The sequence below is a fragment of the Porites lutea genome, chromosome 3 (assembly GCF_958299795.1).
Source record: "Porites lutea chromosome 3, jaPorLute2.1, whole genome shotgun sequence".
Classification (NCBI taxonomy): Eukaryota; Metazoa; Cnidaria; class Anthozoa; order Scleractinia; family Poritidae; genus Porites; species Porites lutea.
In genome coordinates, this window is record NC_133203.1 from 22,993,724 (window position 1) to 23,005,799 (window position 12,076).

At 39.6% G+C, this 12,076-nt stretch overlaps 2 protein-coding genes across 2 annotated transcripts; both read left to right on the forward strand.

The window, feature by feature from the left end:
- The first annotated feature begins 3,664 nt into the window (after positions 1 to 3,664).
- Positions 3,665 to 5,559, forward strand: LOC140931976 (uncharacterized). The gene is made up of 4 exons (XM_073381650.1): positions 3,665 to 3,817; positions 3,914 to 4,079; positions 4,827 to 4,971; positions 5,284 to 5,559. Exons 1-4 carry the CDS (start codon positions 3,736 to 3,738, stop codon positions 5,557 to 5,559), a joined length of 669 nt encoding a protein of 222 aa, XP_073237751.1. The 5' UTR covers positions 3,665 to 3,735.
- A 312-nt stretch (positions 5,560 to 5,871) lies between these two features.
- Positions 5,872 to 6,459, forward strand: LOC140929508 (uncharacterized). Its single transcript, XM_073379276.1, has one exon. The coding sequence runs from the start codon at positions 5,872 to 5,874 to the stop codon at positions 6,394 to 6,396; it is 525 nt and encodes a 174-aa protein (XP_073235377.1). The 3' UTR covers positions 6,397 to 6,459.
- The last annotated feature ends 5,617 nt before the right edge of the window (positions 6,460 to 12,076 follow it).

The window sequence follows — 12,076 nt, forward strand, 5'->3', positions numbered from 1 at the left end:
TGAGTCCTTGAAACTCCAATGAACTAAAATAGTCCAAAAATCAAAATATAACAAAATAAAGCTAAGATACCTTTAACTGAACGTATCCTTGTCTTTCCTGGCCGGTTAAAGTGGCATTTTGTTGAGTTCTGCAATTGTAGGTACTATCCACTAAAGAAGAATTAAAGGCTGGCTACAAAACAAACGGACCATCTCCACGCGCCTTCACGCGAAGCGCTATAAATTCGAGAATAATCGACGAATCCGCTCCAAATTGCCATCGGCTAGTCTGCAAGTAACGTGTGCTCCGGTTCCTTGCTTGCTTGCTCCACAAAACCCATCGCAACTGCACAATAATCGCTCGCTCATCAACAAACACTGTTGGCCTTTACGCTTCAATATGACCGCAAACTACCAGGTATAATACACGACGTGAATATTCAAGCTTAGCGACCGCGTCCACGCGACAATGCAACACTTGCAATGGGAGGGGTGGTACAATTGCTTTTAGGTCAATCAACACTGAGCGAGGGTCCACTGCGTTAGTTTTCACCAGAAAACAAAAGCTATCGTGCGAACGTCCGTAAGTTTTCAACAGGGCGGCCCTGGTTTTCGGATTCTTGTAACGTTTGTTTGTCCAGCCGCTTACATAGCTTCTGTCTCTACTGGACCTATTTCCTTAAAGTAATTAAGTAAACAGTTAATTCCAGAACACCGACAATATGTTGTCCAAAGTGGCGAGGGAGGACGACAATTTGCCGCCTCGTAAAAAGGCAAAATCCAGCCTTGGCTATGCAGCTGCATGGAAACTATGGTAAGGAATAAAGTTATGTGCGCGATATTTTTTTTTGGTTATGATTATTATTCTTTTCAAAACCCAAGGGCCTCCAACGATGATGTCTTGCTAAATGCATTAAAAACACTTTTAAGGCAGTACAGAGTAAGTAAGATGTCTAAAAATGCATTCTAAGTGGCGCTAAAACATAGATAATATTTATGGTTTGTTCATACTAAATATAAAATCATGTAATGTTAAGCGGCAAAGGCAACCAGAACTGTGAAATACAACAATGGGTCTAATTGCATGCAGCACACTTTCTTGTACATTTCCTTGACGTTGCTTTGCATGACTACTACGTGAAACGTCCAGAAACTTCCTGGTTTTCACGTTTTATGGAGGAAATGTCGTACATGTTCTTGTTCACTTTTTCCACTACCGCTCATTCTTTTTAGCTCCGCTATAAAATTCGTATCTGTTCGGTCATCATAGGGCAAACTGAGTCTTCCGGAAAACTACAAGGGCTTCAATATTTACATTTTCCCGAAAATTTTAGATGCAATTTATAGCTTTACGAAAGTAAGAATTTTTCTGATTCCTGTCTCCATCACTTTTTTGATTCCGAAAACTTAAGGTTTTCTTTTTCTACGAAAAATAGCTTAACCTGGGATGCGAAAAATTAAACTTAATAAAATCAGAGGGAATTTATAAGATAAGCTTCGAAAATTGTACATGAATGAAAGCTACAAAAAACAGTCGTTTGATGCCACTGAAATCTGGCTCGGGCAGTTTATGTCATATTAACGTCCCAAATCTTTTGGACCCTCAATGAGTGATCTTTCTGGCGCATCAGAGATTTTTTAAACACCGTTTCAATATTTATTTTAGGGTGCTGGCCAATTATACTTATGAACTCGGTGCTGTAACACCAGTCGGAGATATTATAGAGCATGCAGCGCAAGCCGCGAATGAAAACACCGCTGGATCTGCTCTAAGTTCAACCTCTTTAGGTTTTATTGTGAAGGATTCGTGGGGAGATGCCGTCATTAAAGCTCGTAGAGGTCCTAGGAAGCAACAGCAGAGCGTTTACTTGAATGTGAAGAAAAAAGATCCAACCCACCATAGTGGCGATGTGGATGGCCTCATTCCTCTTTCTCAGGCACTTGCTGATCTTACGGTTCCTGACGATTGGAAAGTTGTACGAGACAAGCCACACTATTGGTGTAAAGTTTGTGTAGAGGCATGGGAGGTAAATAACGCAAGAGCATCCACCAAAATTGTGATTGACCAGGACGGGAAGACAGGACTCTCATTCGTCAGCGTAAAGGCACACAGATGTCAGAGGGATTTAAGCAACATCCAGGGATTTGCAGCAATGTCGTTACTGGGCAGAGTTAATTTGGCACTGGACTATGTTCAGAAATCCTCGTTTTGCAAGGGAATATCCCTCTCAGATGGAGATTCTATACAAGATTCTTTGGTTCCTTATGTTACCGGGTCTTTTAAAGACCTGTCAAAAGAAAAGCAGGAAAGATCAACAGTCGCTTTCTCCTCAAAGTGTAAAATGTTCTCTGTACAAGGATTGCCCTGTTCAGAGTGTAACCATTTGTTGAAATACACAATTTAAAAAAGATGCGACGGGAAAAAACGTAGCAGGGTACATCACAATTGCAACAAAAGATACATGAGAAAAGAAGACGTCATGTTGCAACTAAACCAGCAAAAGAAGCAACGATTCAATGCAGAAAGAAGGGGAACATACTGGAGGGAAAAATTTGAAACTGAATCCCTGCAGTTAGAGGAAGAGGATCACAGGCATCTGTCCACAATCTTACACAACATAGACAAGTCTAAAGTTCCACATGAAATGGAATGCCTCTGGACCCAAAAGAAAAGTATCATGGCCACCAAAAGTAAGCGGGGTTACAGATGGCACCCAAAGTAAGTTGTTTTCCGCAGGTGTATATGTATAATAGGTGTTACATAAGTACTTTAACGACAAGGTAGAAAGTAAAATGAAACTACAGTAAATGGCAGGAAAAAAAATACGCTTATTAGGTTACCCTAACCATCAGGCTGTGGGCGAAGCGGTCGCTTGTGCACCTAGTATGTTAAAAGTTTGTTTTAGTATGCTCCTCCACGAGTTCCCCCTCAGCTATGCTGACCAGTGCATAGCAATCAGCGTTAGCTTGTGCCTATGTAATTTCATTCAATAACGCTTAATGAATTTTTCTTTGACAATATTATTTTACAGGATCATCAGATTGTGCATTGACCTGTATTGTAAGAACCCCCACGTCCTTGACCCCCTTAGGAAATTTATCATTCTTCCAAGCAACCGCACTATCAGGTAACCTTGTTTGTGGCATATAATTTGACACGACCACACTTGACCTTTTACATTTAAAGATCTCATAATGAAAACGTTGAACATGTTAACCTTTTCATTTAGAAAAATCAAATTAAATAAAAAGCCATGTTCATTAATTTCACAGACTCGATAAGAACAAAGTAGAAGAAAAACCTGGCTGGAACGATCAAGTGCTAAAATGGTGCCTGAAGAATGCACAAGAGAAAAATCTCAGGGAAGAGGATTACTGGGGAGGCTTTGTGATAGACGAAATGAAAATTCAGGTTTGTATCAGAAAAAAAAACTTATCTGCTATAATACTAAATCGGTATGTTGGATCGCTCACACAGCTATAAGGATTTTGACCTACAGATTACATGGCCTGGGCTAGCCTGTATATATGAAATACTTCTTTCAAGTGCATTATTCACACTGAGTCATTCACTTTTCAGCTTGTTAGTTCCCTCTGTAAGCAACACAATCTTAATTTTAGAACAAAGAGTCATTGCTTGCTAAAACCAACATTTGAGAAAAAAACAAACACAGGAATTCCAACACGAACCTGCTTATTAGTAAGTAATATTAAACAATTTTTTTGCTTTGATATTACTATTAGGAGAGCCTAGAAATGGTAGTAAAGCATGGAAAGCACAGGCCAGTTGGATTTGTTGACCTTGGAGAGGGCCACAATCTAATGACAAGCCTGTCTGGTATGTTGTATTTTTAAACTATTTTGGAAACTGATTAAAACTTTACCTGGTATCAAAACCTAATCTCATTATTAATTTGGCTATGTGTTTTTACAGGTAAAACTGAACCACAGTTGGCCACTCATGTCTTGCAATTCATTTTCATAAGTGACAATGGATTTCGCTTTCCTGCTGCACAGTTCCCATCTGGTGAATGCTCCCCGAGCGATCTTTATTTTAACTTCTGGAAAGGTGTCAGGAAAATGCTGGAGTTTGGTTTCGTGTAAGCTGCAGACTTGTGATGTTTCTTGACATATATGCATGCCTCTACTTTAGCATCCTAGAACAACATAACAGTACATTAAATTATCATGTTTTACAACGACATACATTAATAGGATAGTGAAAGATTGATGTCAATTTAAAACAACAAATGGGGTTGAGCAATCCAACCAATTCATGTAATTGATGACGGCCAATTTGAATTGCTTTGGAGCACTCTAAAATCTTTACCCACTTATAAGAAAAGATCCTAGCCACATCATATCAGAATCAAAACTGAACTTACCACTTTCTTTCCCTGAGTTTAATGTCCTTATCTGGAGATTCCGGAATCGATGAAACCAATATATGAAAATAATTATAATATAGTAACAGGCATTCAGAAAAAAAAGTCAGGCCCTAGTTAGCATGGATGTGCTCTAAGAAAGAAGTGAAGGCATGTAAGTGAATTCCAGGATGCTCAACTTTTGATTTTTTTGTTTTTTTGAATTACATTAGCACCATCTGAATCAACATGTTCTACATTTTTTATGAATCATAGCAGGGCACTCTTCTTGGAATTACATCTTGAAAATGCTTTCCAAGGTGCTAATGTCAAAGATAGTGAAAATAACTTATTTTTCATTGAATTTGGGCAAATTACCCACAACCAAAACATTCACTAACTATAAAACACAGCTATGATAACAAATTAGATTTCAACTCCAATCTAAAAAATTGTCTTTCTAATTCTTTCTGTCCACTTCAGGATATATTGGAGTATTATGGATGGAGCAGACTGCAACAGACAGTTTATCAGAATGCACTTTAGAGGAAGGGATCCTGTGAAGGATAAGTTTATAACTTCAAACATCCACACTGGAACACCAATGGTTTTTGTCATGGATCCAAAGGTAGATTTAGGCACAAAATTTATTCCTCTCCAAAGATATAGCAACAATCTATACTTTACTATTTCTCAAAGTCAATTTCAACCAGAAAGAACCAACCTAGGCCATGTGTATAGTAAAACTAAATGGCTACAAAGTGAATAACATTTTGAAACTAGGTTCTTAATGTGTTACATTTTCCCTCACTTGGAAAAAGTATGTCTTTTGGAGGGCTTATTTATAAAGAGGTTTGTTACAATGAGGTTGAACTTTTAAAATTACATTAATTGACATGTACTGTGTCCTTATACATATTAATTTATTTTTTTCTCTCAGCACAACATAAAGAAGATCAGGAACAATATAGAAAAGAGCAATGCAAGTGGTAAACCCCGATGTCTAATGATAAAGGGCAGGAATGTGACCTGGCAGTATTTCAAAGATGCCTTCAACTGGGATCAGAAGTCCTTCAGTCTTCCTCTGCATGAAAAGTTAACTGACCAACATTTCAATCTTGACCCAGCCTCAAAAATGAGAAATCATTTAGCCGAAGATGTACTTGATGATAAGATGCTATTTTTAATGCAGGTGAAAGACAGTTCAAACCTTTAACTTTGATTTAAGTCCCATTATTAGGTGAGATCTGCAGAGCAGTTTCCTATTGGAAATACTGAAATTGCTACAAGCTGTTGAAGTGACTGAAGGTGCGTAGTTTGTCAAGACATGACATTGAAATGAACGCTCTCGGAAAGAAATAACCCAATATTAATGAAAAAACTATATGAATTTAAAAACTATAATCAACGAAATCAGGATGAAATTTCTTACGAAGTTGAAATATTGTTGTATCAATGTTTTGAATTAATAAACATTTGAAGGTTTCCTTTTCTATGATCATTTCAACAGAAATACCAAGAGAACGTGATGGGACAAGGAAAAGACAGCTCTCACCTCGACAGCACAATATCATTGTTGGTTCATACATCCAAACTGGTTAATCTTTTTAATGACAAACTAGTGATCAGATCAAATGCAGATCCTCGCCTCAGACAACTTAATGAATTTCACAAATTTATGAATGATTGGAGAAGTGAAAGCTCAGAAAACAACAACCAATTTGTTTCTTCTAAACTTTGGTTTGACTTGCAATCTATGTGCCTGGGTTTTGGTTCCATGGTTGCAGTGAAACAAGCACAATTTCCACAATCCATAATTAAACCTGCAATAATCAACCAGGATGGTGTAGAAAATCACTTTTGTCAAGTAAGATCATGTAATGGTCAAAATAACAATCCAACCTATCTGCAACAGGAATCAACACAGAACTCCATTCGTTTTGGCCAAACGACCATCAGCCCCAAAAGCAATGTTGGAGCAGCTAATGAACATTCTTCTTCAGCTTGTTCAATGCCAACCGGAAAAAGGTGCAAAACCGCTAAAACTGAGTAGAGTGTAATTTATTTGCCTTGATTGAATGTTCCAATGGAGCTACCTGCTATCCTGAACCGCATACGCAGTTCACCATGTTCTACATCATGCACTCTTTCTATGACATGGAACTCCCTGTCATCCACTGGAGCAGTAAACGGTATTGATCTTGTCCCGTTTACGGCTTCAATGAGAGTTTTAGCCAATTCTATCTTGGTATCACGCCGTCTGACAGGGGCCTCATAGGCCTCACAAAGCAACAGTAATTGGGCTCTTGTATAAACACGGGCAAAGACACTTGGGTCATCATTGTACTTGCCAATAAAATGTATCAGCCGCCCATGCGAAAAAACCTTCTGTTCTGACCGGTCCTTGAGAATATCCTGTCAATAAAATATACATGTGCATTCGGTAAATGTTGTGGTTCAATTTGCTACTTTCTCCATACTTTATACTTACTGTACAACCGCATACATTTACTTGGCAAGCAGCAATGTCATCATTAAACATTGCATTTCACACAGATAGTTGTTATGAATGGAGGCATAAAATGCATCCATAAAAGGTGTATGGGGCTGTGCGGACATCTAACCTTTTATTTCCCTTTGTGTTTAGGAATAAAAATACTTAATAAATAGAGGATATTACACGGCCGATTCATAATGAAGATTTTCACACATTCTCTACACAATAGGTGAAAGTTAAAACCGGAAACAAAAGGTTCCATGCACAGTTTCGGTTAAATTTACACAGGTTTGATCTGAAAACATTCTCAGCGTGGAGAATTATTAAATTTTTTCTAAAGCATAAGAAAAGATTTAATTAGAAGTTGGAATTTTTGCCTAGTATTTCTCTTTCTCATTTTACCAACGGTTCATTTGATTGTCCTCGAATTTCTGTAATTGCAGACCTTCGTTCTGCTAGTGATAATCTAGCCGTTGATTCACTAGTCTTGCTTGTTTCAGTTTTTTGGGACTGAGTCTTATTTCTGCAAAGAGATCGAGGAAGAGTGCCTGGCAAATTGTTTCCAATCAAAGATTTGTGACTCGTGTCTCTCCAAGTGTTTATACACACCTTATAACTTCATCTGTGCTTAACGAGTGTCTTTAATTTTGGTCCATCACTTTCAAAACAGCTGCTCCACAGAATGTCACTGATAACCACTGTGATACTACCGTATGTTTTACGTCATCCTTAAACCATCTCTTACTTGGGGGCGTGAACAATAGAAAACGTCATCATTAACCTACTATAGCGATTCCTCGCGGCCCCTCTGAAAGTACTGTAAGTGCTTTCCTTAATTTGCGCGCGAGCTACTAGAGTGCTTCCTCGGGAGTTCGCCTTCTGAGCGAAATCCCTGCGGGAGCAATAACGTGTTTATTGTCACCGGAGTCACTAATAGCCTCTAAAAAAAATAGCTTTTAAAGTCGAAGTCATATCAAAGACACAAGTTAATTCTCAATGCCCAATTACCGAATACTCTCAGTGAGAACCCCTTCATGTAAAGGTACACTAAACAGAATCCCACTTTCACTTGCGAGACAAGGTGGGTGCTCTAAAATTACAGTACACTTATTTTACCTCGAATGATACGCTGTCTGACTTCTCTTGATTCTTTTTCTGTCGCTGAAGGACTCGTTTTCTCAATTCTGAGCTCTTTTTAAGTTGGAAGCTCCTTCGATAGTCCTGCAAGTACTGCGCTGTTCCCATGTGCAAATAGCGTTCAATGACAGATCCTAAAATATTCCGTATTAAATCCTAAAAAAGGAACATGAATGAGTTACAATAAGTGAAAGAAAATGAAAGATAGCAAAATTCCGAGTGGATTGATTGTTTTACGATTATCTGCACCTTCTTTTCCTTTACATCCTCGCTCTTGAAACACTGTTGCCATTTCAAACTTATTTTGTCGTCTTGGATCAGCTTTCGGTGGGCCTCTTCGACCATATTTGCTCCCTCTCTGCGCAACATATGATCTTTTAACAAATGAACTCGTTGTTTCTCTAGGTACATGAAGAATTTGTAGACAGCATCCTCTATATGTATCAGTCCTCTTTCTCTATATTGCCATGCCTCTGTCACCTGCAGGGTGTCTTTGTGCTGGCTCTCCTCCTCCAACACTGGCACAGATCCAACCAGGGATTCTTCAATAAGTTCGCAGATACTGTGGTGTCGCCGCACCGATGCCATTGTTTCGGAATTTTCAGAACAGATATTGACCCGTACGTACCTTCTTGATTTCTCAAGAACTTTTCGAACCGCCCAGCCACCAACATGACAAACTTTTGCCCTACCAGCTGCTGACATGTCATCTGCGTTAAACGCAACCACTTCTTGTTGGTATTCCTTTCTTGAAAGTTGTACAAGGTGCTCTAGGAATTTGAAGTACAGAGCCATCCCTAGATCGACACCGATAGACCGCTGGGCTGTTACACAAGGGGAAACGTTAAATAAACTCGATACATGTCGAGAAAATTCTTCCGAGTTAAATACTTGATGCAACTTGCCTGTAGCAGTTGTGAAATCACTCCTTGTCACTTTGATGTCTAGATCGTCGGGATTTTCGATTATGTGGTTCTCTATGCCTACGAATGAATGGAACCACATAATGTCTATAAACGTCTTCACATTTTCAGTGAAGCGTTCTTCCAACAACAAGTCCACGTTCTTGTTGATGGCTCGGCTGAATTCGGAAAAGGGTGTGTTCACTTTCAATTTTATCAATAGGGGTGTTGCGTCCAAACCTTCCGAAGGCAGTTGTGATAGTTCTGACTCGTGTTTTTCCATCTGTTCAAAAAGCTGAGCGACACTTACCTCGAGATCAGTGTCCTCACGCTCGAAATAAGATTGCACCTTTCCATCTGATACCTCTATGGGAAACTCGTAACAATCTTCAGCATCCGCTGAATCCCCAACCACAAATCTATAGCGATCTTGGACATCAAAAAAGCTTTTGTCCCTGGTGACCTTTCGTGGGCAACACCTCAAATCGGCACTGTGTTCACCGGTAACTCGAGAACACTGCATTATAACTTCGTGGTCTGCTGGTATTACTTGAGTTCTATTGAACCCTATGACTTGCAGCGTGGTAGCTGATCTCACGCGAGACATGGAAACGTAAACTAGACCAGGGACAAATTCTTTCGAGCAATGCACTACTACAGCCGGGAGTTTTAGCCCTTGCGATTTGTGGCATGTAACTGCGTATCCTTGTGTGAGTGGAAACTGATGAACAGCGCCAATGGTTTCTCCCTGATGGTTCCTTTGAAACCATGTTACACGTTCAATAGCAACAATGCCAACTTTCTCAAAATAAACCAGCAACTTGTTGCCCTCTGCCATTTTCTTGAAAGTTCCCATACTCCCATTTTTGAGGTCTTCTGACTTGTTCCAAAGTAGCATCACTTTACATTTTTTTTTTCAAAAAAAGTGATCTCTCGCCTGGCCAGTTCACCTTCTCACCATCCCCTTTGTATGTTACATCGAAACGCATTAAATCTCCCTCAAGTTCGTCCATTTTCATCCGATTGAACAACATTACTGCATTCTTTTTAAAAAAGATATGCGTGGCGGCGATTTTCAGTTGCGGACTCAATTCCCTCGATAACTTTTCAATAAACACAGCCGTTTCGTTCAAGCATACGCAGAGTCTGACATCAGATAAAGCGTCCAAGAACAACTTGTTGCTTTCAGATTGGCGCATTACTTTTATCAGCTGAAAACGATGTGGGACGGCGAATTGAAATACTGCAGATTTAAACATAAAATCCCTGGAATCGAAGGTACTCGGCACTGGCTGCAGCTGTAGCAATTCTCCTAGATTATGACTTGTTTCCCTCCAAAGGGTAACTCATGATTTTCTTGGTCGGCTAAATTGTGATGCAAAGAGTTAACAAGTTCAAGCATCCTTGAACTGGACATGCTCGCCTCGTCCCAAATTATAACGTCCACATCATGTACTCTCTCGCACATTCTGCCATCACTTGATGCGCGAGTAATCAGTAGCTCGGCCGGCAGATCTGCAGCACCAAGACCGTAAAAAGAATGGACTGTCGAAGCGACACCTGCATCATACACTTGACAAGCAATTCCACTCAAACAAATCACGGATACTCGCAGACCACGCTGTTGACAATCATCTCGAATTGCGGCAACCACTCTTGACTTTCCTGTTCCAGCTTGACCGGTGACGAGGAGGTTGTGCCCACTCTTGGCAAACTGAAAAACTTCAGTTTGCTCAAGAGTAAGATTTTCGCTCATTTCGTCAACAACGTGAAAACCAAGAAGTTTCTGGACGTTTCACGTAGTGATGCAAAACAACGGCAAGGAAATATACGAAAGCGTGCTGCAATTAGACCCATTGTTGTATTTCACAGTTCTCGTTGCCTTCGCCGCTTAACATTACACGATTTTATATTTAGTATGAAGAAACTATAAATATGATCTATGTTTTAGCGCCACTTAGAATGCATTTTTAGAGATCTTAATTACCCTGGACAGCGTTAAAAGTGTTTTAAATGCATTTAGGAAGAAATCGTCATTGGAGGCCCCTGAGTTTTCAAAATAATAATAAACATAACCAATAAAAAAAATATCGCGCACATAACTTTTTTCCTTACCAGCTGCATAGCCGAGGCTATATTTTGCCTTTTTCCTAGGCGGCAAATTGTTGTCCCCCCTCATCACTTTGGACAAGATATTGTCGGTGTTCTGGAAATAACTGTTTATTTAATTACTTTAAGGAAATAGGTCCAGTAGAGACAGAACCTATGTAAGCGGCTGGACAAACAAACGTTACAAGAATCCGAAAACCAGGGCCGCCCTGTTGAAAACTTATGGACGTTCGCGCGATTGCCTTTTGTTTTCTGGTGAAAACTAACGCAGCGGACCCTCGCTCAGTGTTGATTGACCTAGAAGCAATTGTACCACCCCTCCCACTGCAAGTGTTGGATTGTCGCGCGGACGCGGTCGCTAAGCTTGAATATTCACGTCGCGTATTATACCTGGTAGTTTGCGGTCATATCGAAGCGTAAAGGCCAACAGTATTTGTTGATGAGCGAGCGATTATTGTGCAGTTGCGATGGGTTTTGTGGAGCAAGCAAGCAAGGAACCGGAGCACACGTTACTTGCAGACTAGCCGATGGCAATTTGGAGCGGATTCGTCGATTATTCTCGAATTTATAGTGCTTCGCGTGAAGGTGCGTGGAAATGGTCCGTTTGTTTTGTAGGCAGCCTTTAATTCTTCTTTAGTGGATAGTACCTACAATTGCAGAACTCAACGAAATGCTACTTTAACTGGCCAGGAAAGACAAGGATACGTTCAGTTAAAGGTATCTTAGCTTTATTTTGTTATAGTTTGATTTTTGGACTATTTTAGTTCATTGGAGTTTCGACGATTCACTGCATTAATTTGTCCATGTGAATATTAATACATTCATTCAGTGACACATACTACGTCTGGGCCGCCTGTGCTTTTTTCAGACAATTTTGTCACTTCTTTTTATATGCCATTTTCACAAATGCATAAAAAATTCATGTTTATGCCTGTGTACTTAATATTTTGTGAATTAATACACTAGATATTGGTCTTTTAGGAGTTCTTCGGATTTTATCGTTAGTTTTAAGCTTTGCGAGTAATGACGCAATGAAAATGCGTTTTTAAAAGTGTTGTAACAACCTTACCAAATGTCAGCATCTCATC

Bases quoted from the DNA above. Each gene is read 5' to 3' on its own strand.
- LOC140931976 (XM_073381650.1), top strand. From the start codon at position 3,736: ATGGTAGTAAAGCATGGAAAGCACAGGCCAGTTGGATTTGTTGACCTT. The intron at 3,818-3,913 runs GTATGTTGTATT...GTGTTTTTACAG, and splicing joins TCTAATGACAAGCCTGTCTG to GTAAAACTGAACCACAGTTG. The intron at 4,080-4,826 runs GTAAGCTGCAGA...TGTCCACTTCAG, and splicing joins ATGCTGGAGTTTGGTTTCGT to GATATATTGGAGTATTATGG.
- LOC140929508 (XM_073379276.1), top strand. From the start codon at position 5,872: ATGGGACAAGGAAAAGACAGCTCTCACCTCGACAGCACAATATCATTG.